Here is a 25083-nt window from a genome sequence, read left to right as displayed (position 1 = left end):
AATATTAATAAAATATTTTCAACTTAAAGTTTAAAAACTGGCATTTCAGGTTTTTGTTGTTGTTGTTTTGTTTTGTTTTTCTGAAAATGTAATGAATCCCAGAAATAACTTGTTATTTGAAACTATTTCTGTCTTGATGACTCAGTTCTAGGATTAAGTCAGAAGAACATAAAATGTTTGTAACATTTGAGAATGACTTGCATATTTCCCATTATAAATATGGAAGGAACCATCAGAGTAGACAAGTCTTAGAGCCATGTGCAGTACTGTGAAAAGAACCACTGGCCAGTAAAGAGTCAGCTGTGGTAATGACTTAAATTGACTCTGCCCAGTAGCTATAGTTGGAACGGGTTAAAGGCTTTTATTGTTCCTGCAGATAGACAAAATACATAAATTCTTCAATCTGAACAAGCAGGCACTTCAGATTTTTATATAAATCTAGAGATGATTATAGGGCTTATCTCGTAAACCTAGAAACCTGAACAGAAGCAGTTCTTTAGTGAAGAGCAATGGTTTCTTGAAGTTGAAGGTAACATTGAAAACTGTTCATCGGTGTCATACCTCCACCAATACTCTTTACTACTTTCCTTGTAAAGAAAAGAATCTTAAATGGAAATTTCATGCAATGAAATGATCGAAATGTCATTAGAAAGTGGGACTTTCCTTCAGTCTGCATAAATTCATAGTTTTGTTTCTGAAAAAAATTAAATTTTGTCCAGTATAAACATTGATTTTCTGCAAAATCCATATTCTATGGGAGGTAAATGTGCAAAATCCTTATAGTGACTTTCCATGGTTAGCTATGTCTCAGCATGAGAAATTGGCGATATAAATCAGAACACGTGTCAAAGCCAAGAAGCTATTGTTTTTGTGTTGCTCGATATGTGAGTATGTGCTATAATTATTTTGTAGGAGAGGAATTCTCTGTGCTGAAGTCACTTTTTTCAGCCATCTCGAAGAAGAAACAGGAATTTACATTTAATCTTGCCAGTGCCCTCTACCTTCAAGAAGGATTCATTGTGAAGGAATCGTATCTCCATAGCAACAAGGAGTTTTTTCAGAGTGCTACAAAACTGGTGGATTTTCTAGATGCAAAGACTTCTGCACAGGCAATAAGCACCTGGGTAGAAAGCAAAACAGATGGTAAAGTTTTCCATTTTCATAAAACTGTTATTTCCTGTTGGATTCATTGCTTTTAATATCTTAAAGTAAAGAGTGGCTGAATGTTTCCCATTGCACTGCGGATCAAAGAAATGGAATCTTCTGTTTCACCTCACTGTCATTTAAATTAACACTAGACTATACAACCCAGGGAAACTCTGAATTGCTTTGAAAAGTATATTGATTGCTGCACTAATTCCCAGACACCTTTCTTTTCTTAACGATATAATTTCAGCAATAATATTTGTTCAAGCATTGATTTTTTTTCAGGTATGGAAAGAGAAAACTTATCTTTGTCCAGCAATATATTAGATATGTCAACTGAAAATGTTGTATTCCCAAGTATATTGTTAATATTTTATCTGATCATGTTAATGTTTAAAAATAATACTAGCAATCTTATCATAAATATAGTAATCTAACCTTTAAACCTAATGTGGCAAAAATTACAAAGTTGTTAAATAAAGGCTAAGGTCAGTTTAAAGTTGAGATCCAAGTTTAAAACATTATAACCTTAGATTTGCTTTAAAATTAGGACAGTATTAAAATATTTTAGTTGTTAGAAACTTTAATAACAATGCATGTAACTTATAAGCATTACTGGACTTTAAAATATTTTTATTATGACTGTGCTGAAGAAATTGTAATTTTATGAGTTGCTACTTAACTATTCATGGGCAGGCTCACAAACAGGTATCCATTGAGACTGTGATGTGGTGGTAAGCAGGAGAATTTATAGAGATGTGAAAATGGAAATAACAGCATTATGGACAAAGAATTGCTTACTGCACAGGAAAATAAGAGGAAAATTAATTTTTTTTTTTGAGGATCAAAATCAGACCATGCAATGGTCACTGGTTACAGCTACAAAAGTAGGAAGTTTGGCTGTTTCACTGACCTACTGAATTTGGTCGTTCTCATGGGCAACCTATCCCTTAATACCGACACATATGCAGAAAGACACATCATAGTTCTCTTCTTGTCTGAACAACAGTTTATGGATATGATCTCACCAGAGAGTTTATTATTAGCTCTGTTCACTTTTTCCTAGAACACTCTCATTTTTGATTTCCTGGTGTTTCTGTTTACGCCTATTTCTTAGTGAAGTACTCAGCAGTATTGCCCTTTGCACTTACAGTTGCCAAAACTAGATGACATAATACACTGGTGAAAGCAGTTCTGTGCAAGTCGTTTTTACTTTAGTCAATTTTAGCAAGTTCCATTGAATCTCTACTTACGTTTTTCCCCCTACTTTGTTCTCCATCCTCTTTAATAGGAAAAATTAAAAATATGTTCTCAGAAGAAGACTTTGGCCCCTTGACTCGTCTGGTCTTGGTAAACGCCATTTATTTTAAGGGGGATTGGAAACAGAAATTCAGAAAAGAAGACACAGAAATGACAGATTTTAGTAAGAAAGATGGCTCAACAGTCAAGATTCCAATGATGAAGGCTCTGTTGAGAGCAAAATATGGTAATATGAGAAACTATATATTTTAAATAATGGGTCTGAAAAATGACAAATAAATTTAATGAATTTCCTTTGTTGTAGGTTATTTTTCCGAGTCATCCATGACATATCAAGTTTTGGAATTGCCTTACAAGGCTGATGAGTTTAGTTTAGTCATCCTTCTTCCCACAGAAGATGTGAACATAGAAGAAGTGGAAAAACAAGTTACTGCTCGTCATGTCCAGAAATGGTTCTCTGAGCTGCATGAAGAGGAAGTGGAAGTCAGCCTCCCTCGGTGGGTGGGTCATGTTCTGTGTTATTGACTTTTCGATTACAACCAGAATCCTCGATCAGTTTTAGATAATTACCACTCCATTGAAGTTATGAGGAATTATAAGCAGAGGATGCAATGGTTATACAGACTAATATGCTTCTGAGAGATAAAAGAAATTTCATTAAATGGGGTACCAAAATAGCACAGCTTATATTCTATCCTGTGTTGGGATTTCTTCATATATTTTCATATACCAGTTTATTAATTGAAAATCTCAGTCATACACTATATTTTGGACATAGTCTCTGATCACTATTTCTCCTCGCTCCTCCCAGATCTAATCTCCACTCTCTAATATCCTTGAATACATTCTCTTCTTATAATTTCCCTTTGCTTTTCCCAGGTCTGATCTCTACTATGAACTAAATTATGAATTCAAAATTCTGAAGTACAGTAGCACAAATTAACCTTTCTTTTTTCAAAAAATATGTTTTATCCATGATCAGGAAAGAACATTATGTAGACTAAGTAAATAGTTTTCTGTTGACTGATGACTTTGTTTCAGCCATCTTTGCCCATTCTCTGAAGAGTCTCTATGTGCAGTCCATGTTCATTGTGAAGTGACTTTGTAGCCCAGGCTAGAATCAAATTTGTGATCCCCTTGCCTCTGTTCTGCAGGCACTTCAGGTTTATAGCACCATGTTAAAAAGCATTATTCAATGCTGTGTTTCTTTTTTGTTTGTTTTGTTTTGTGGTTTTTTTTTTGGTTCTTTTTATAAGAGCTGGGGACCGAACCCAGGGCCTTGCGCTTCCTAGGTAAGCGCTCTACCACTGAGCTAAATCCCCAGCCCCGCTGTGTTTCTTTTATATCCAAATAATAATCCACAGTAATTTGTAAACTGATATGTGAAGATCTGTTTAATTGGAACAATTTAGTCAATTTCATCAGATTTCCAGAACTACCATGGAATAGAAGCAAAGAACAAACTAGTTAATATAAACAGTAGAAAGTCACTCTCTTGTAATTTTTGGATTAAAACTATAAACTCAAGTCTATAAAAGCAACACAGACCAGAAGATTGTCTGGACCCTGCCCTTTTCTCTTTTTACCTTCTAGTATAGTCCAGCAATCCTTGGAGTTAGCAGAGCTAAGTCAGCCCCTGCACAACATGAGCTATTCTACATCCTGTATTGTTGGAAAATTAAATGCCTCTTTTGTAATATAGTTTGATCAATATCAAGCAACCAGGATACTGTTTATATACAAGAGGCAGCAGGAAGGAGGGGACATGAGACTGATCCAGATTATGCCTGTAGTTTGTAGAACTTCCTCTTCCATTCTTTGAGATAGAATGAGTTAAGAGTGAAAGCCTGTAAGATTGACAGTAGATGAAATGTACTAGCGTGAGAGCTAGCTTTTGTTGTCTATAAAATACCAAAACTAATATTAAATATTGTCTTACATTTGGGTACTAGTAAGAATTCATAATATTTTGTCTACATGTAATATGAAAACTTGTTCCTATATTAGAAACTAAATTTTATTAGGTTCGAATGTATAACACATGCCTACAGTGTCAGATTCTTTTTTTTTGTCAGATTCTTATATATAAAAAGCATCATGAAAATGCGTCTATGTTACATGTATAGATAAAAGTGAGCATATCATACATGTAAATACAGGAGTATGTTAGTAAATCTTACTAATACAGAACTTTACTTTAATATAGGATTACATATATGTTCATATATTGTGTCTTTGTGATTTGTCTGGGCCTATGTATGTACATGTTTTTGGGTAGAGGTTAGAATACATTTACATATATGTGCATATATTATGTCTATATGATATGGCTGGGCCTATGTATGTACATGTTTGTGTGTAAAGCTTAGAAAGCAAGGTCAGGTGTCACTGCTCTCTTTGCATCTTGTTATTTGAATATGTGTATGCCAAGGTAGCTATTTTGCTATTTTGTGTCTGTGTCTTATTTTGCCATAAGAATCCTAGGATTATAAACACATCCTATTGCATGGTAGTCTTTATGTGTGTCCCATGAATCCAAATCTGTGTTCTTATGCTGTTGAAGCAAGCACTTTATTCCATGAAACATCTCCCAGTTTTTTAATTTACATTTCAATACTATAGATTTGGTTTGGTTACTTTCATTTTTAAATAATCCAGGGTTAGCTAAAGTCTACTATATACTCAATGGGACTTCAGATAATAGGACAAGGACTCAGAGGGAGTCATCAAGAGGTTTTAATTCTTCTGCATTTAATGAGAATACTCAGCATACAGGAGAGGGAACTAATGAGACAAAATCACAGCAGTGACTGAAAAGCATGACTGGGCCCATCTGAGCACAGAAATTCAGATTTTTCTTTCATTTTCTGTAGCTTTTACCTGTGAGAGGCCTAGTTCAACTCAGAGCTTACATATGGGAGCAAATTCCATGTGTAAAGCAAACAAAACATGTTTCATACACTAAATATTTTATTTTGTGGTTATTTAATTTATTCTTCTTCTAACTAGCATTTTGTTATTTACTCTTTTACTTTTAGCCATTCCTTTGATAATTTTAGTTTAGGTGAAGGTAGATGGGAGATGAAACATGACTGTGTTGAATAATGACTCCCACTGTGTATATTGATCAAGATCATGGTTGAAATTATATTTTGATTAGAAGACAGAGTCAGCATGTTAGCTTTGACCCAAATAGACCTGAGTTTAAATCACTACTCTTATATTTATCATGACCTTGAGCTTGGAAATCAAGTTTCTTACAATTGCTTTCTTGTATGTCAATGATAATGATAATGCTGACTTCCTAGGAATTTTGTAAATATTAAAAACTCTGGTCTATATTAAGTGCCTAACCACGGAAGTGCTACTTCATCCCCCTTATTCATGGCTGCAATAATTATGGATAATTAGGTATTGGCCTTAGATGGTGCTTTCATCAAATGGATGAATGCATTTCTATTGCTGTAGGTTTCACTGGACTATTCTATGAGCCGAGCTATTATTTAAATGACTTTCTAGTGATAATTATACATTATCAGACAGTGTAATAAGTCTTCAGTATTCTTGTCATTATCCTGAAATTGCTGGGCCATTAATCTAAAAATAGTAGCTATATCGGAACATATAGTTTCCACCTTTACTGCTATTCAGGGAATACTTGTAAAACAATCATACTTAATTTTTTCCCAGGAAGAAATTACTAAGAAGTTGAATATAGTAACATAAAGTGAGCTATTTTCACTAGCAATAGACTTTTAGCCTTCATGTTCCCCACTATCCCAGTTACTCAGAACTTGGAACATCTAGCATATTCCAAAATACATACTATATTGTGAGAAAATAATTTTAGCTTACTCCCACAGGTAATTCATTACTTTGAAGAATTACAGTGAAGAAATTTAATTAATACTCATCAATTAAATTTGTGATTGAATTAGACTGATTTATCATCAAATTTGTAGCCACTGACTTTACTTAAATTTAGATCCAGGGTTCTCCAAACAAATGCCTGTCAGGGTACAGAGATAACTCTTGAGGTAGGAGTTCTGGAAAATGTCACTGATGTAGGAAACACACATTTTCCATTTGAAGGTTCCATGTGCATCCTTTTACAAAGAGTATTTTATTTTGTGGTTATTTAATGTCTTTTTTATCCAACCTACATTTTGTCACTTTTTTACTTTTAGCTATTCTTTCATAGTTTTAGTTTAGGTGAAGGTAGATGGGAGTGGAAACACGATTGTGTTGCATAATGACTCCCACTGTGTATATTGATCAAGATCATGGTTTGGAATTATATTTTGATTAGAAGACAGAGTCAGCACATTAGCTTTGACCCAAATGGACCTGAGTTTAAATCATTGCTCTTGTATTTATCTTGACCCTGAGCTTGGAAATAACTCTCCAACAAGTTTCTGTTCTCTGTTTTAAAAAAGCGCATAACATCTTTTAAAACTTAGAAAAAAAATCTCTAAGCATCTATGAAATAAAAATGTATTAGTTCTCCCCCCCCTTTCTATTCTATGGTACCTGGAGTAGAGCCAACTTAAACTTAGCCCTCACTAGCTTATAAATAAATGAGACTCAGATGATGGTTCTTTTATTTAGCTTTGAGGATTACTCAGGGGGCAGGTAACCCCTAATTTAACGCTGCTGGCCAGGCTGCCTTCACAGCGGTGTGCCCCAGATACCGGCTGTTTCTCCTGGCCTCCTGCTCACAGTCTATCTTCCAGTATTGTGCCTTCCTTCTCCTAGTCCTCCTCCTCCTTCTCCCTCCCTTTCCCCTCTCTCCCACCCCCCTCTCTCTTTTTCATTCTTTCCTCTCTCTTCTTCACCACCAATTAGGTAACTCAAAACCCACCTGCCTCTATTCCCTCCAGTAACTGGCTGCAGTTAATTTTATTTAACCAACAGTTTTACCAAGGAACAAGGTTTGCATAACAAAAGCTTACAAAAGGGTACCGAACTTAGCATTACAATACATAGCAACAAAACAAACCTCAACTGGTACCCTGAGATTCAGTTATTTTGGAACCATAGAAGATCTATAACCAAGAAAATCTACGAGAATTTCTGTTTAGTTTCCTTTTTATAAATGAGGAACTCAGGTTAGCTGGATGCTCGAGTCCTAATTTATGGCCTGGTATTAAAAGCACTATTGAGCTCACTCTCCTGGCCTGATACGTCTTATCCATTTTACGTGGTTCCCTTCTTAGTTTGATGCACTTAAAATTTCCACATTAAGACACTAGAAGAAAATCACAGCAAATGAGAGAACGAATAGGAAGGATCCTGAGTTATAAATGCCTCTCTTGCAAGAAGCTTCCTTCCAGATTGACTGCTGGGTCTTGCTCATAGTGTTGTGGTATCTGCCAGGACACATCTCTGTTAGAACATCTTGAGTATGGAAAATTGGAGAAGAAAACTTCACAATAAGGTGTTAAACAACGAAATTTAGATAGAATTGTTTTGTTGGGTAATTGTTATTTTAAAATCATCCCACTGAGCATTCGTATCAAAAATATATTTAGGAAGCAAGTTTTTAGCAATGTGCAACTAATGAGTGGAACTGGATAAAAATGCCATGAGATGTAAGAAAATGAATCTGGGCTGGTGAAAGCTAAAGATTCACAATATAAGTTTGCCAAGTCACCCATGTCAGAAAAATTTTTCCTAGAAAATGTGCACAGTGTTTTAGTAATTTTTCTACATCTTTTTTGCAACAGATTTAAAATAGAACAAAAATTAGACTTCAAAGAAGCATTATTTTCTTTAAACGTAACTGAGATATTTAGTGGTGGCTGTGACCTTTCTGGAATAACAGGTATGCTACTGATGAATAATTTTTAAAATAATAATTGTCATGTTGACTTGTTTTCTTGGAATTATATTAGCAGACTGATCTTAATATGGTAGAGCCCTCGGTCCCAGTAAGCCTCTGAATACAGAATAAATGTCATAATAAGGTTGAACTTATTATTATGTACGTATCTACCAGGTAAAAGGTTTTTTTCTCCATGAAAATCAGAAAGCATTTCATAAGCTACATAAACAATCTCACCTTATTATAATAAAACTATACAAATAGAAGCATTCTATGGCCTTGTATTCTGCCCCATTTGTATTCCTTTAATAATGGAAATAACAACATGGCATTTCTCATTTAAGGAGGACAAATAAAACCCAGACGAACAACTAGTTTTCAGGGGTAATTTGGTAATATTAAGACATATGAAGCTACATGAGGGCTTTCAGTATGGCAAATAGAGGTGGATTGTTTATGCTAACATGCAGCTAGGTACCTGCACCTTTTTCAGTTCCTTACCTCCACAGGTATGCCAGATAATCATTTAATTCTTCTGTCCTTGAAAAATTAATAACTGAAAAATAAATAACTAAATAAAGAGAAATAAGTAGTGGCACATACATCACATACACTTTTCAATTTTCAGTCTTCTCTGTTCTATACAGGGCATAGAGATATAAGCCTGCCAGCCTGTTATGTGTCACCATGTAACACAGTAGGAAGTCTTTTGGACTCTTATGAACATATCTAGACTTTGAAGAAGTATTCATCAGTTTACTCACTCACCATTCTTTTAGGAACATGGTTGGAATGGAGAAGGTCTCTGAGTGAAGGAGGTATAGTATCTGCATAGGGGTCATACAAGTTCTTTATCTCCTTCATATATGACACAGCTACTTGTTTCCCCAGAGCCAACTGCTATAATACCAATAGTAACAGTAACATTAGCACTTAAAATAAAATGCTATTTTAGAGTCCCCTAAACCACAGCCACTTGCACAACCAGTAATAACCAAACACTTCAGGTGTCATTCTTTCCCTAACTGACAAGCCTTATAGGCAAGGTGTATAAGCCCATGTAGCTCAGCCTAATGATCCAGAGATATTTGGAATAGTTCCACTGCTAATCTTGGTGAAAATTTTCATTCCTGCCTAACCTGCACAGACCAGGTCACTAACTTTCTGCTTTATGTCTTATTTCAGGGAACTATTGGGAATTTGTTTAGATGACTCACCCAGAGTGGCTATCTTATATTTTGAAAATCCATACTGGAACTGTGGCTTCACCCTTTCTCCATATTAAAGCTTTCTGCTACTGAGCACCCTCATGCCCACTGATTGGTTTGAGTGCCACCTACACACCAGACAGTTTCTATGGCATGCATTTAACGGACATAGAGAAGCTAGGACATATAGTCCTTCAAAGCCGACTTGCTATGATGCTAACTTTGCAGACCACTCTGCCAGAAGCCTTTCATGTCAGTTCTGCCAGTGGGCAAGAGAGGACCCTTCAGCACTCATGCATAGCAGAGGAAATACTGCAAGACACTGTCTTATACTAAAACATTTATTGGGGTTTTTAAATGCACAGCTCTGAAATGACTTCTCTCTGACAGAAGGCTTTTTAGACTTTTATGACTTAACTAGTCTTGAAGGAAAGTAAATTTTGTTTTAACATGAGATCAGACCTGAATATAGAATTTAAAAGGCAAGTTGACTTTGAAGTTGATCTGTCATTATTTCTCTAGATCATGGTAAAAAAGGAATCCTCCATTTTCCATCAAATCTTCCTTATAATGGTGTATCTAATTTGAGGGTTACATCTTTCATGTCTGGGAAAACTTTTGGGAAACTTTGTCTCCAGAAAACTGACTAAATTGGAGAGAGTTCATTTGTTCAATAACTCTTCCTCTATATTTGAACATGTAATTGTTTGTGGACCTAATAGCAAAGGCTTTGATTTTAACTGTCAAAGAATCCTTCGTGTTCCCATCAGACTCATCTGAACTCTATGTCTCCAGAGCCATGCAGAAAGTTTTCTTTGAGATAAATGAAGACGGAAGTGAAGCTGCAGCATCCACAGGTAAAACAAATGAGCTCTTGAGAGACAAGGAGGAAAGGTGGTGAGCAGCGTGCAGGCTGGGATGCTCTGCCCTTTCCAGACTCTCTTTTTCTCTTGTTTCTGTATAGACAATGCAAGAAGATGGTGCATGTATCTGTCTTTGTAGATCCATCTCTTCCTTCAAACACAATGCCAAAGGAAAAGATTTGATTGGCAACTGAGCTTCAAATATTGCTATTTTGTCATCCGCAGATTGCAAATACTTCTAAATAACACATAGGATCTTGGGAGAAAATCAATTTCCACTATGGTATCTTCCTGGTTAAGAGTGCTCAGGATCTCTGTCCTCTTTAATATTATCCTTAATTAAATTGACTTAGTGATCAGCTTTCTAATTTCATTGTTATTATATCAGTGATAGTTCAAATACTTAGCTGTGTATTAGAGTCACCTGGGAAATTTTTTTAAGCAAATCTATGCCCAGACAGTGTTTTAAAATAATTGAATCTGTGTTTCTGTAGAGGAGATACAAGCTCTAAAATTTTGTTTCCCTAAGTGATCCCAATACACATCCAAGCAGAACAAGCACTGAATTATGACTTGCACCATGCCCTTAATACTGCATGGGCAACACATAGGCTGGCTGCAAGAGCTTTGCATAAGAACTTATCAATATGCAGAATTTTGCATCTCTTTCCAGATCTACACGGTCAGACCCTAGTGCTCTGAACTCAATAGGTAGCTTGTGAGCACATTCAACATTAAGAATAACCTCTCTACAGCACTTCATTAAATAAGTAGTATTTTGAATAACAGATTTGTCATGTGAAAGTAATACTTGCAAAGGCAACTGATGGGAAGCTTTGAAATCAACCAGAAATAATAACAAAAAGAATTGGTGGTTCCTTCATAAGTCTGTTTTAACTTCCCCATATGACTTGGATTTTAATTAATGCTTTAAAATGTGAATCGTTTAAAGGGCATTATTGAAAAGTACTATCAATTATATCTACTTACTAATTTCCTTATTAATTCATAGTGCTGCATAGTACCATGGATTTGATCTTTAGGTGGGATACACTGGGCTATCTTTACCATTCTGTTATTTCTTGAAGGAAATTGCATTACTATGTTGCAGAAACACAGATTGCAGGTCATGGACTCTATCAATCCTTATATAAGCCCTGACTACGTATTCAGATGAGGTTAATTGCTTATGAGCACATCTGATTGTACACGATACTGAATGAATTTTCATCAGTTACTGAAGAGTCGTCTAATTATATTAGTGAAGGAAAATCCCCAGAGATGTAAACTTGCTTGCCTGGGGTCATGCTGTTAATTGACTGAGTTTGAACTGACATCAGGTTCCTGGTTTTAAACTCAAAGTCATTTGGCTATTGCATACCGCCTTTCGTTGTATAGCTAGAATTCTCCATCTCACTGGGAGATGGCAATAGAAGTCTGCAACTGTCCTGATGACTCATGCCCCAGAATAGACTGAGAATCTGACTTTGAAGAATGTGCTCTGGGGTTGTTCAAAAACAAGGAGGAACAAAAAATATTCACTGAAAGTGTGAATGGAAGTAAAATTGACCTTATATTTCTAATTATCTCAGCAGTTCAGACGTGAACTTAAATTCATTAGTGATTTGTGTGGAATTGCCATGATCATTCTGTTTAGAAGATTATCATTCATTTCATTTCAGCAAGATTATATTTCATTGTTCTTCCATTTTGAGTATACATATTGATTTTAACTTTCCTTGGGTCTCAACAAAATTTTACAGGACAATTGAGACTAAGATTCAGTTTACCTTGAGACTAGAAATGCGCCCCGGAAACCGGTATCACATTGGAACAACTTGGAAATTGCCATTCTCAGGTCTTGTTCTATTTCACTGAATCAGAACTAAGTTGAAGAGAACCTGAGATGGGTGTAAAAATGTTTAATCTAGAAAACCCTGACTGAATTTGCCCACATTATTGAGAACCTCTACATAAGCTGAAATACTTTGGCTTACCATAATAAGTAATTGTAAAGAAGCAACTACATGCATCTAGTTTTATAATAACAATAAATATATTAAAACCTCTAGGCTCACAGAATAATCATGGCAGCGTAGGTATAAAATAAGTAGTTTCAAACTCAGATGAGACTCTCACAGCCTAATGGACAGCAATGAATTGCAAACGTGTCTGGAAAGGAATTAAAAAGTGAAGCATTTTAAGAACAGACCATGTAATACAAAGAGTGAACAGAAAATTACTACTGAGAATATGACATTTTTCATAGCTTTCACTAAATTGAATCTACTATTTGGTGTTCTTCCTCATTGAACATAAATGTGAAATCAGGATGAATTTCTGAATGACTGAATATTTAATCCGGTGCATGGTGGTTTAAAATTAATTACAAATTTCTTTATGTTTAAGACACATTATATCGAATTGCTTTTGCCTATGAAATTGTAATATATTTCCTTCATGTATCTCTTCTGTGTAAACATCTAAATGGCTGCTATCTTTTTTTCTAGGCATAAACATCCCTGCAATCATGAGTTTGACTCAAACTCAATTTCTAGCAAATCATCCATTTCTGTTTATTATGAAGCACATCCAAACAGGTACCTTCTTTTGAAATTATTTTGCAAGTCGTAGTTAAATTAAGCTGTTGATTGTTATACACACATATAACATATTTTCTTCCAATAGGCATTTGCTAAATTCATTTTTGTACATCAAATATGCTATTATAAGATCTGACGACAGTCTGAAATAAAGTAGTGGAAACATGGCTCTGGCACAGCTCTTCCATGTATTAAGATAACATCACCAAGAACAGTTAGATTATAACTGATTAATAAGGGTTTAGAACCTCAGAGACAGAAAGTCTTGCTTGCCTAGCACCATGCGATTAAAAATTGGCTGAGGGAAATTGAGCTTAGCTAGCCTTGATGCCACAATGAAAGTGGATATTGGGAATTGTGGAGTTGTGAAAAGAATGACTCATGGAGTTTCTGAGAATGAGAGTGAGGTCAAACATTACATTCCCTGCCCAAACAGGATTCAAAGAGGTAGAAAATGGGATATAGAAGTCATGTATGGCATGGTCATTTGACACAATGTCAGAATATAGATATCCAGGTAGTCATGATAGATTGTCAACACTGGCTCTTATGAAAAGATCTGGCACAGTGTGAAAGCCCTGGGGAAGTCATCTTTAGTGCATCCTTAGGATTGCAACAATAGTGTCCTGTGAGAGTCACAAAACATGGGGGAGCAGAGAGTTCTTTATTCAGCCAGAGCGCGGCAAAGAAGCTTTGGAAAAAAATCAAGAGCACTACACATTGAGATATGGATTCAGAGCTCCACTCATATTCCAGCTCAATTAACAAGTCAATTCATGCTGCTCAACTATCCATAGTTACATTTACCTATTTCATACTTTAAAATGTGAGTACTTAAAAACAGACAAGGCTTATAATATCTTCCTTAGTACTAAGTTGGATTCATTAAAAATAAATCGACAAACATAAATAGTAATAATTGAAAAGATTCTGTAAACTTGGTTGAAGGAAAAGAGGAATAGTTAATCTGAGAGTGAATTTGATACACTATCCTTAGTGTAGGAATATACTAGTATTTTTTCTTTTCTAACTCTATAATGCTAATGCCAGTAGGCCTTTTCAAAAAGAATTTAGTCCGGAAGTCCCACACCCGCGGATCCCGGCCCGCAGCAGCTCTCTGCTCCCAGACCCTGTGGGAAAGAGACCTCACCGCCTGGTCAGGTGGGCACTCCTAAGGCTGCAGAGCGGAAGAGACCACCAACACTGCCCACCCCTGCCCACATCCCTGGCCCAAGAGGAAACTGTATAAGGCCTCTGGGCTCCCGTGAGGGAGGGCCCAGGAGCGGCAGGACACCTGCCTGAGACACCTCCTGAACCTGAAGGAAACAGACCGGATAAACAGTTCTCTGCCCCCAAATCCCGTGGGAGGGAGAGCTAAACCTTCAGAGAGGCAGACAAGCCTGGGAAACCAGAAGAGACTGCTCCCTGCATACACATCTCGGACGCCAGAGGAAAACACCAAAGGCCATCTGGAACCCTGGTGCACTGAAGCTCCCGGAAGGGGCGGCACAGGTATTCCTGGTTGCTGCCGCCACAGAGAGCCCGTGGGCAGCACCCCGCGAGCGAACTTGAGCCTCGGGACCACAGGTAAGACCAACCTTTCTGCTACAAGAAAGCTGCCTGGTGAACTCAAGACACAGGCCCACAGGAACAGCTGAAGACCTGTAGAGAGGAAAACTACACGCCCGAAAGCAGAACACTCTGTCCCCATAACTGACTGAAAGAGAGGAAAACAGGTCTACAGCATTCCTGACACACAGGCTTATAGGACAGTCTAGCCACTGTCAGAAATAGCAGAACAAAGTAACACTAGAGATAATCTGATGGCGAGAGGCAAGCGCAGGAACCCAAGCAAAAGAAACCAAGACTACATGGCATCATCGGAGCCCAATTCTCCCACCAAAACAAACATGGAAGATCCAAACACACCAGAAAAGCAAGATCTAGTTTCAAAATCATATTTGATCATGATGCTGGAGTACTTCAAGAAAGACATGAAGAAGTCCCTTAGGGAAACACAGGAAAACATTAATAAACAAGTAGAAGCCTACAGAGAGGAATCGCAAAAATCCCTGAAAGAATCGTAAAAATCCCTGAAAGAATTCCAGGAAAACACAATCAAACAGTTGAAGGAACTAAAAATGGAAATAGAAGCAATCAAGAAAGAACACATGGAAACAACCCTGGATATAGAAAACCAAAAGAAGAGACAAGGAGCTGTAGATACAAGCCTCACTAACAGAATACAAGAGATGGAAGAGAGAATCTCAGGAGCAGAAGATTCCATAGAAATCATTGACTCAACTGTCAAAGATAATGTAAAGCGGAAAAAGCTACTGGTCCAAAACATACAGGAAATCCAGGACTCAATGAGAAGATCAAACCTAAGGATAATAGGTATAGAAGAGAGTGAAGACTCCCAGCTCAAAGGACCAGTAAATATCTTCAACAAAATCATAGAAGAAAACTTCCCTAACCTAAAAAAAGAGATACCCATAGGCATACAAGAAGCCTACAGAACTCCAAATAGATTGGACCAGAAAAGAAACACCTCCTGTCACATAATAGTCAAAACACCAAACACACAAAATAAAGAAAGAATATTAAAAGCAGTAAGGGAAAAAGGTCAAGTAACATATAAAGGCAGACCTATCAGAATCACACCAGACTTCTCGCCAGAAACTATGAAGGCCAGAAGATCCTGGACTGATGTCATACGGACCCTAAGAGAACACAAATGCCAGCCCAGGTTACTGTATCCTGCAAAACTCTCAATTAACATAGATGGAGAAACCAAGATATTCCATGACAAAACCAAATTTACACAATATCTTTCTACAAATCCAGCACTACAAAGGATAATAAATGGTAAAGCCCAACATAAGGAGGCAAGCTATACCCTAGAAGAAGCAAGAAACTAATCGTCTTGGCAACAAAACAAAGAGAATGAAAGCACACAAACATAACCTCACATCCAAATATGAATATAACGGGAAGCAATAATCAATATTCCTTAATATCTCTCAACATCAATGGCCTCAACTCCCCAATAAAAAGACATAGATTAACAAACTGGATACGCAACGAGGACCCTGCATTCTGCTGCCTACAGGAAACACACCTCAGAGACAAAGACAGACATTACCTCAGAGTGAAAGGCTGGAAAACAATTTTCCAAGCAAATGGTCAGAAGAAGCAAGCTGGAGTAGCCATTCTAATATCAAATAAAATCAATATTCAACTAAAAGTCATCAAAAAAGATAAGGAAGGACACTTCATATTCATCAAAGGAAAAATCCACCAAGATGAACTCTCAATCCTAAATATCTATGCCCCAAATACAAGGGCACCTACATATGTAAAAGAAACCTTACTAAAGCTCAAAACACACATTGCACCTCACACAATAATAGTGGGAGATTTCAACACCCCACTCTCATCAATGGACAGATCATGGAAACAGAAATTAAACAGAGATGTAGACAGAATAAGAGAAGTCATGAGCCAAATGGACTTAACGGATATTTATAGAACATTCTATCCTAAAGCAAAAGGATATACCTTCTTCTCAGCTCCTCATGGTACTTTCTCCAAAATTGACCATATAATTGGTCAAAAAACGGGCCTCAACAGGTACAGAAAGATAGAAATAATCCCATGCGTGCTATCAGACCACCACGGCCTAAAACTGGTCTTCAATAACAATCAAGGAAGAATGCCCACATATACTTGGAAATTGAACAATGCTCTACTCAATGATAACCTGGTCAAGGAAGAAATAAAGAAAGAAATTAAAAACTTTTTAGAATTTAATGAAAATGAAGGTACAACATACCCAAACTTATGGGACACAATGAAAGCTGTGCTAAGAGGAAAACTCATAGCACTGAGTGCCTGCAGAAAGAAACAGGAAAGAGCATATGTCAGCAGCTTGACAGCACACCTAAAAGCTCTAGAACAAAAAGAAGCAAATACACCCAGGAGGAGTAGAACGCAGGAAATAATCAAACTCAGAGCGGAAATCCACCAAGTAGAAACAAAAAGGACCATAGAAAGAATCAACAGAACCAAAAGTTGGTTCTTTGAGAAAATCAACAAGATAGAGAAACCCTTAGCCAGACTAATGAGAGGACACAGAGAGTGCGTCCAAATTAACAAAATCAGAAATGAAAAGGGAGACGTAACAACAGATTCAGAGGAAATTCAAAAAATCATCAGATCTTACTATAAAAACCTATATTCAACAAAACTTGAAAATCTTCAGGAAATGGACAATTTCCTAGACAGATACTAGGTACCGAAGTTAAATCAGGAACAGATAAACCAGTTAAACAACCCCATAACTCCTAAGGAAATAGAAGCAGTCATTAAAGGTCTCCCTACCAAAAAGAGCCCAGGTCCAGACGGGTTTAGTGCAGAATTCTATCAAACCTTCATAGAAGACCTCATACCAATATTATCCAAACTATTCCACAAAATTGAAACAGATGGATCACTACCGAATACCTTCTACGAAGCCACAATTACTCTTATACCTAAACCACACAAAGACACAACAAAGAAAGAGAACTTCAGACCAATTTCCCTTATGAATATCGACGCAAAAATACTCAACAAAATTCTGGCAAACCGAATCCAAGAGCACATCAAAATAATCATCCACCATGACCAGGTAGGCTTCATCCCAGGCATGCAGGGATGGTTTAATATACGGAAAACCATCAACGTGATCCATTATATAAACAAGCTGAAAGAACAAAACCACATGATCATTTCATTAGATGCTGAGAAAGCATTTGACAAAATTCAACACCCCTTCATGATAAAAGCCCTGGAAAGAATAGGAATACAAGGCCCATACCTGAACATAGTAAAAGCCATATACAGCAAACCAGTTGCTAACATTAAACTAAATGAAGAGAAACTTGAATCAATCCCACTAAAATCAGGGACTAGACAAGGCTGCCCACTCTCTCCCTACTTATTCAATATAGTTCTTGAAGTTCTAGCCAGAGCAATCAGACAACAAAAGGAGGTCAAGGGGATACAGATCGGAAAAGAAGAAGTCAAAATATCACTATTTGCAGATGATATGATAGTATATTTAAGTGATCCCAAAAGTTCCACCAGAGAACTACTAAAGCTGATAAACAACTTCAGCAAAGTGGCTGGGTATAAAATTAACTCAAATAAATCAGTTGCCTTCCTCTATACAAAAGAGAAACAAGCCGAGAAAGAAATTAGGGAAATGACACCCTTCATAATAGACCCAAATAATATAAAGTACCTCGGTGTGACTTTAACCAAGCAAGTAAAAGATCTGTACAATAAGAACTTCAAGACACTGAAGAAGGAAATTGAAGAAGACCTCAGAAGATGGAAAGATCTCCCATGCTCATGTATTGGCAGGATTAATATAGTAAAAATGGCCATTTTACCAAAAGCGATCTACAGATTCAATGCAATCCCCATCAAAATACCAATCCAATTCTTCAAAAAGTTAGACATAACAATTTGCAAATTCATCTGGAATAACAAAAAACCCAGGATAGCTAAAGCTATCCTCAACAATAAAAGGACTTCAGGGGGAATCACTATCCCTGAACTCAAGCAGTATTACAGAGCAGTAGTGATAAAAACTGCATGGTATTGGTACAGAGACAGACAGATAGACCAATGGAATAGAATTGAAGACCCAGAAATGAACCCACATACCTATGGTCACTTGATATTTGACAAAGGAGCCAAAACCATCCAATGGAAAAAAGATAGCCTTTTCAGCAAATGGTGCTGGTTCAACTGGAGGTCAACATGTAGAAGAATGCAGATCGATCCATGCTTATCACCCTGTACAAAGCTTAAGTCCAAGTGGATCAAGGACCTCCACATCAAACCAGACACACTCAAACTAATAGAAGAAAAACTAGGGAAGCATCTGGAACACATGGGTACTGGAAAAAATTTCCTGAACAAAACACCAATGGCTTATGCTCTAAGATCAAGAATCGACAAATGGGATCTCATAAAATTGCAAAGCTTCTGTAAGGGAAAGGACACTGTGGTTAGGACAAAACGGCAACCAACAGATTGGGAAAAGATCTTTACCAACCCTACAACAGATAGAGGCCTTATATCCAAAATATACAAAGAACTCAAGAAGTTAGACCGCAGGGAAACAAATAACCCTATTAAAAAATGGGGCTCAGAGCTAAACAAAGAATTCACAGTTGAGGAATGCCGAATGGCTGAGAAACACCTAAAGAAATGTTCAACATCTTTAGTCATAAGGGAAATGCAAATCAAAACAACCCTGAGATTTCACCTCACACCAGTGAGAATGGCTAAGATCAAAAACTCAGGGGACAGCAGATGCTGGCAAGGATGTAGAGAAAGAGGAACACTCCTCCATTGTTGGTGGGGTTGCAAACTGGTACAACCATTCTGGAAATCAGTCTGGAGGATCCTCAGAAAATTGGACATTGAACTGCCTGAGGATCCAGCTATACCTCTCTTGGGCATATACCCAAAAGATGCCTCAACATATAAAAGAGACACGTGCTCCACTATGTTCATTGCAGCCTTATTTATAATAGCCAGAAGCTGGAAAGAATCCAGATGCCCTTCAACAGAGGAATGGATACAGAAAATGTGGTACATCTACCAATGGAATATTACTCAGCTATCAACAACAACGGCTTTATGAAATTCGTAGGCAAATGGTTGGAACTGGAAAACATCATCCTGAGTGAGCTAACCCAGTCACAGAAAGACATACAAGGTATGCACTCATTGATAAGTGGCTATTAGCCCAAATGCTTGAATTACCCTAGATGCCTAGAACAAATGAAACTCAAGACAGATGATCAAAATGTGAATGCTTCACTCCTTTTTTAAAAGGGGAACAAGAATACCCTTGGCAGGGAAGAGAGAGGCAAAGATTAAAACAGAGACTGAAGGAACACCCATTCAGAGCCTGCCCCACATTTGGCCCATACATATACAGCCACCCAATTAGACAAGATGGATGAAGCAAAGAAGTGCAGACCGACAGGAGCCGGATGTAGATCGCTCCTGAGAGACACAGCCAGAATACAGCAAATACAGAGGGGAATACCAGCAGCATACCACTGAACTGAGAATAGAACCCCCGTTGAAGGAATCAGAGAAAGAACTGGAAGAGCTTGAAGGGGCTCGAGACCTCATATGTACAACAATGCCAAGCAACCAGAGCTTCCAGGGACTAAGCCACTACCTAAAGACTATACATGGACTGACCCTGGACTCTGACCCCATAGGTAGCAATGAATATCCTAGTAAGAGCACCAGTGGAAGGGGAAGCCCTGGGTCCTGCTAAGACTGAACCCCCAGTGAACTAGACTGGTGGGGGGAGGGCGGCAATGGGGGGAGGGTTGGGACGGGAACACCCTTAAGGAAGGGGAGGGGGGAGGGGGATGTTTGCCCGGATACTGAGAAAGGGAATAACACTCGAAATGTATATAAGAAATACTCAAGTTAATAAAAAAAATATTTAGTGTTAGAGTTTTGGAGCAGATTTAAAAATATTGAGATTGTATTAAAATAATTTCAGTTCCAGTAGTGAATGCTTCAGGATTAAATTATATTCTGAGCATGCTGTTTGATATATACTTCTTAAACCATTGAACAATCATCATTTTTATAACTAGTGTAGAATTATTGAGTGTGGAAAACAGAAAAATGAGTGATTCTATATTGGACAGAAGCATAAGTAAATGATCATTATGTTTGATTTTATTTTCTAAATTGATAATTTGTTCTAAGGCCATGTAATTTCAGCCTGAATTATAGCAGTGAAATTTTAAAACCTAAAATAATCAATCTATTCATTCATTTGTGATAAAGTTTAGCGATTAGACCCTTAGCGACAATTCCTATGATCATTATTGTAATGAAGCTTTCTGAAGTATGGTTATTCCTTCAAAATGTTGCCCTCCTTCATTTACTAGGAGGACTAATTGTGATATAAAATGCAGAATAGGGCTGAAGAGATTATTTCTTGACAACGCAGTTGGTGTTCTTGTAGAGGGACTGGGTTCAGTTCCTGGAATATGCACAAGATAGTGGCTCACAATTGTCTTTAAATCCAATTGCCTGCACAGTCAAACACTCGTTTTGTCTTCTGGCTTACACACACACACACACACACACACACACACACACATGAATGCACGCATATACACACAACAGAGTGAACAGTCATACATGCAGGCAAATACTAATGCACATAAAGAAAAAATTTTAAAAGATCTTTTAAAATTGTGAAAGGTGATTTTTCTCAAAGCAGTATACTTCTTGTGAACTTTTTATTTTTCTGTCCCATAAATGAACTCCACATAGCGATGAGATGTTGACAGATCAGGAAGTGGCTTTAAGATTTACAGAAAGTACATTTAGTTGACATTTTTGAAGCATGAAGACAGATTACTTTAGGTTTATATAACCAATATTTCCCTAGATTTAAATTTTTATTTTTATCAAAGACTTCTCTTGCAAAAACTCTGTATGTTATTTGGATTTTCACTCTAAGGGGTTGTACATTGTAGTGTATTTATCTGCAGCTGTTAAAGGTATAAGAGATAAGTAACTCACTTGTTTTCCTATGCTGAGGGAGTATACCAGCTCTATAGATTTTCAGATGAAAATGATTAAAGTTTGTACATGAAGTATGCCGTTTGAGAAAGCAGTGAGTTACAGTTTTCAAGTCAACAGTAGTCTACACACAAAAATATTTCATTTAGAATTCTGGTCTTGAACTAAGGAAGAATCATCTTCAACAGTATTAATAACTAAATCTTGGAATCTAGCCATATGGTAATGATATAGATTTTAATACTAGGAGTTATGAATTGCTTCCATTTAATGGCCAGCTGGAGTAAACATTTTACTTAGCTGTGTGGACACATATATAAGAAAGAGAGAAAACACAAATGGAATTGATTCTTGTTCCTCTTCATCTGTGCTCTTTTGTTCAAGGGACATTTCACTAACTCCCAGAACTCAGTAATGACCAGAAGGGTGGGTGTGTAAAGACTCCATTCAAAGTACAGTTCTCCATGATGAAATAGGGAGATGGAAAGTGCTGGGATCAAGATTGTTTGTGAAATTTAGACAGGTCAGCGTTTACATTTTAAATGATGTTTTTATCTACAAAAATGACTTGAATCACTTCCAGTTTCTGGGAAGTATTTTATGCTAGAGCACTGAACTCACTGATGCTTCTTACTAGAAGTAAATGCATCAGCTATCCTGGGAAAGGTACATCCTCATCTATCAGAAAACTGAGTGTTTCTTTTCTTTCTTGTTCCGAACATAATTTTGGGATTTTAAAGAAAAATAAAAGGAAAAACATCAGTTGAAGATTGTATCTCTATCCATGTTACTGGCTCCCTTAAGATCACACCTATATCCCCTTTTTGAGATTATACTACAATTACCATATTTCTTCTTGCCCTGCCTCTCTCTAATCCCTCTTGTATATTCAGCGGCCTATACATCCCCTTCCACTCTCTTCAAATTCCTGTGTCACTTGATTGAATGGTAAGGAGTAACTAAGCACAGGACTCTCCTGCTGTTGTTTCAAATATATGTAACTGCTTTAATTAGCTTAAGTTAAACAAAATTTATTTTGCCACTTTCAAAATTAACCTTCATCCCACCTGCAATAAAGAGGTTTATGGCAGCTTCTCATTGACCCTCTGCCAATTCCCTTTCCCAGGTGAAATACAAGGTGAATAGGCTTGATGCATCATTAATTGCAGGTCTGTCCTCTTGTTCTTTGTTCCACATCACTGCCAAACATAGAATGCCTGGAATCAGGTGCCTGCATTTGTGTTCAATGCTATATCATTTCAGTGAGCACTTGAAAGTACTAGCAATATGAAAATATTGTCTTTAGCAGTGACATGGGCTTTGATGCAGCAGTAGAGGAAGTCTGGGGAACTGCACTTTTAACCCCGAGGCTCATATTCTGTGCATAAAAAAGATGACTGACAATTCTTCAGACTTGAAGCTGTGCTGTGCTCATCACCATTTTATTATGCTGTGATTGCCTGGCTGGGCTCTATGTTTAGAAAAGCTCTCATGGAAAACCAGACTAAAGCAATTTCCATGACAAAAACTGTTGTAGGGTTTTACTTAACTTCTCATACGACCAAAGTGATTAATAATGGACAAAGTGTTTTAGGCAAAGCAGAGGGTCTTGATACTGATATCTCTATACTTTAGGTATAGAGAATGAGCAAAGGGTTGTTAATCATGAACAACATAATTATTTTCTTTTCTTCCAGAAATTTCTAAAGTATTTTTTCTTTTTTCTAGAATCAATTTTGTTTATGGGAAAGGTGACAGATCCGGACATCCATACAGTGAAAGGAAGAGATTTAGATTCACTGTGAATAAAAATGATGGTCTTGGAACACAAGACAGACCTTGGAAAATGATTGATGGATGAGATATCATCATTTTGAAAATTTTCTAACATTTCTGATTAAAATTGTACCTATAAAATAAATAACGAATATATAGATCCCTTTCTTTTTGGCTTTTCTAAAGGACTCTAATATAAAAAACATAAATTAATCTACATTGTTCAAAAATTCCAAAATAATTTGATCTCAGATGTATTTGGTAGGGGCTGATAGTTCAGTTGGTAAAGTGTTTCCCTTGCAAGCATGAAGATCTAGGTTCAATTCCCAGGACCCAGGTATAAAGAGAGAATCTGAACAGAAAGGAAGATGATCAGTGAGAGAGTGAACACAAGCAAAGGGCAATGACATAAAAGCATGGAAATGTCACAAAACCCATCCTTTTGTATAATGCTAAAAGTTCTGAGAAGCCTTATTCCTGATCTCATTTGCTTGTATGTTGCTGTGATAAAACAGTGCGCTACAGGATACAGCTACTCATTGAGGGAAATAAAGGCAGGAACCAGGAGGCAGGAACATAAACCAGAAAGGAACACTGCTTCCGCAGCAAGCCTCCTTAACAGCGCAGGACGACCAGCACTGCTCACTGTGAGGCGGGCTCTGCTATAGCAAGTAGCAATCTAGAACCTGTCTCAGAAACCTGACTGAAGCGATTCTTCACCTGAGATCCTTACCCTTTGGGCATGTGAAGTTAATAATGAAACTATATAGGTCAGTCTTAGACTCTCAGATCTAATATCTGAACCTTAAAAGAAACTTTGCTAAATTGCAATAAAACTTTGGGATCATCAGAGGTTTTACCAGTTTTATGATAATGATGAAAAAAATCTTTTTGTGTGTTTGTCATCACTATTTTTGATGGAGAACTTGATAATAGCTACCCACATTGAACCCTAATTATATTTCAGGCAATGAAATAGGTAATCTACGTATATTATGCTAACTATAGTAAAAATCTTAGGAAACACTATTACTTTGCTTCCTAGTGGAACCTATGACTCAATGAAATTCTAGAAATCAGTCAATGGCATGAAAATATTAATATAATGGATAAATGTGGATTCACAAATATCTTATCTAGAAAACTAACTCTTTGTAGAAAGAGAAAAGCAATTTCTTCCTGATCTAGTTAGTTTTTACTTGGGACTTCTTGTACCTCTAACAATAGTAGAATAATAAGAGAAAATAAACATATATAAGCATATAATTTATGCATATAGGAGAAACCTATGGAGAAATAAAATATTTCAAGTTTATGGTTTGAATAATAACTTACACACAGCATGTTTGAGAAAGAACAATAAAGTTTGGGGGAAATTGTAAAACACAGAGTCTTGAGCCTATATGAGCTAGCATTATTATATTATTATTAAGTACATAAGTACTTACTAGTAAAGTGTGCTATCCAGATATCTGTGATGCCTTTACCAGTCTGGATGTGTTTAAAAGTTTCTTCTGTAATCAATAATTGTCATTCTCATAGCAAGAGGACAAGGGTCACTCTATAAATGTATTTTGTTCTTTAAGGTAAATGAAGTGGAAATAGAGAGCTTTTCTTGTATAAAAGTAACCGTCAGGACAATTATGATACTCAGCATGAGGAGCTGCACTGAGATTACAGAGCCCACACGAAAAGCATAGGGTATTACTGTGTGGTAGCCCTAACACTGTGGAGGATGGATACGCGATCTTCACTGGGGCTTGATGGCCATCAGC

General features: G+C 36.9%; 1 protein-coding gene across 1 annotated transcript in view; it reads left to right on the top strand.

The window, feature by feature from the left end:
* Positions 1-23460, top strand: part of Serpini2 (serpin family I member 2) — a 29551-nt gene extending 6091 nt beyond the window's left edge. Inside the window, exons 2-8 of the mRNA NM_001134409.2 lie at positions 913-1143; positions 2438-2632; positions 2711-2903; positions 8133-8230; positions 10209-10295; positions 12812-12901; positions 23261-23460. Of these exons, the coding sequence (NP_001127881.1) occupies positions 913-1143; positions 2438-2632; positions 2711-2903; positions 8133-8230; positions 10209-10295; positions 12812-12901; positions 23261-23337 (971 nt within the window). The 3' untranslated portion in view covers positions 23338-23460. The remainder of the gene's footprint in view (positions 1-912; positions 1144-2437; positions 2633-2710; positions 2904-8132; positions 8231-10208; positions 10296-12811; positions 12902-23260) is intronic.
* The last annotated feature ends 1623 nt before the right edge of the window (positions 23461-25083 follow it).

Source organism: Rattus norvegicus, chromosome 2 (assembly GCF_036323735.1).
Source record: "Rattus norvegicus strain BN/NHsdMcwi chromosome 2, GRCr8, whole genome shotgun sequence".
NCBI lineage: Eukaryota > Metazoa > Chordata > Mammalia > Rodentia > Muridae > Rattus > Rattus norvegicus.
Note: the sequence above shows the minus strand (reverse complement) of the source record. Positions and strands in the feature narration are given on the sequence as shown.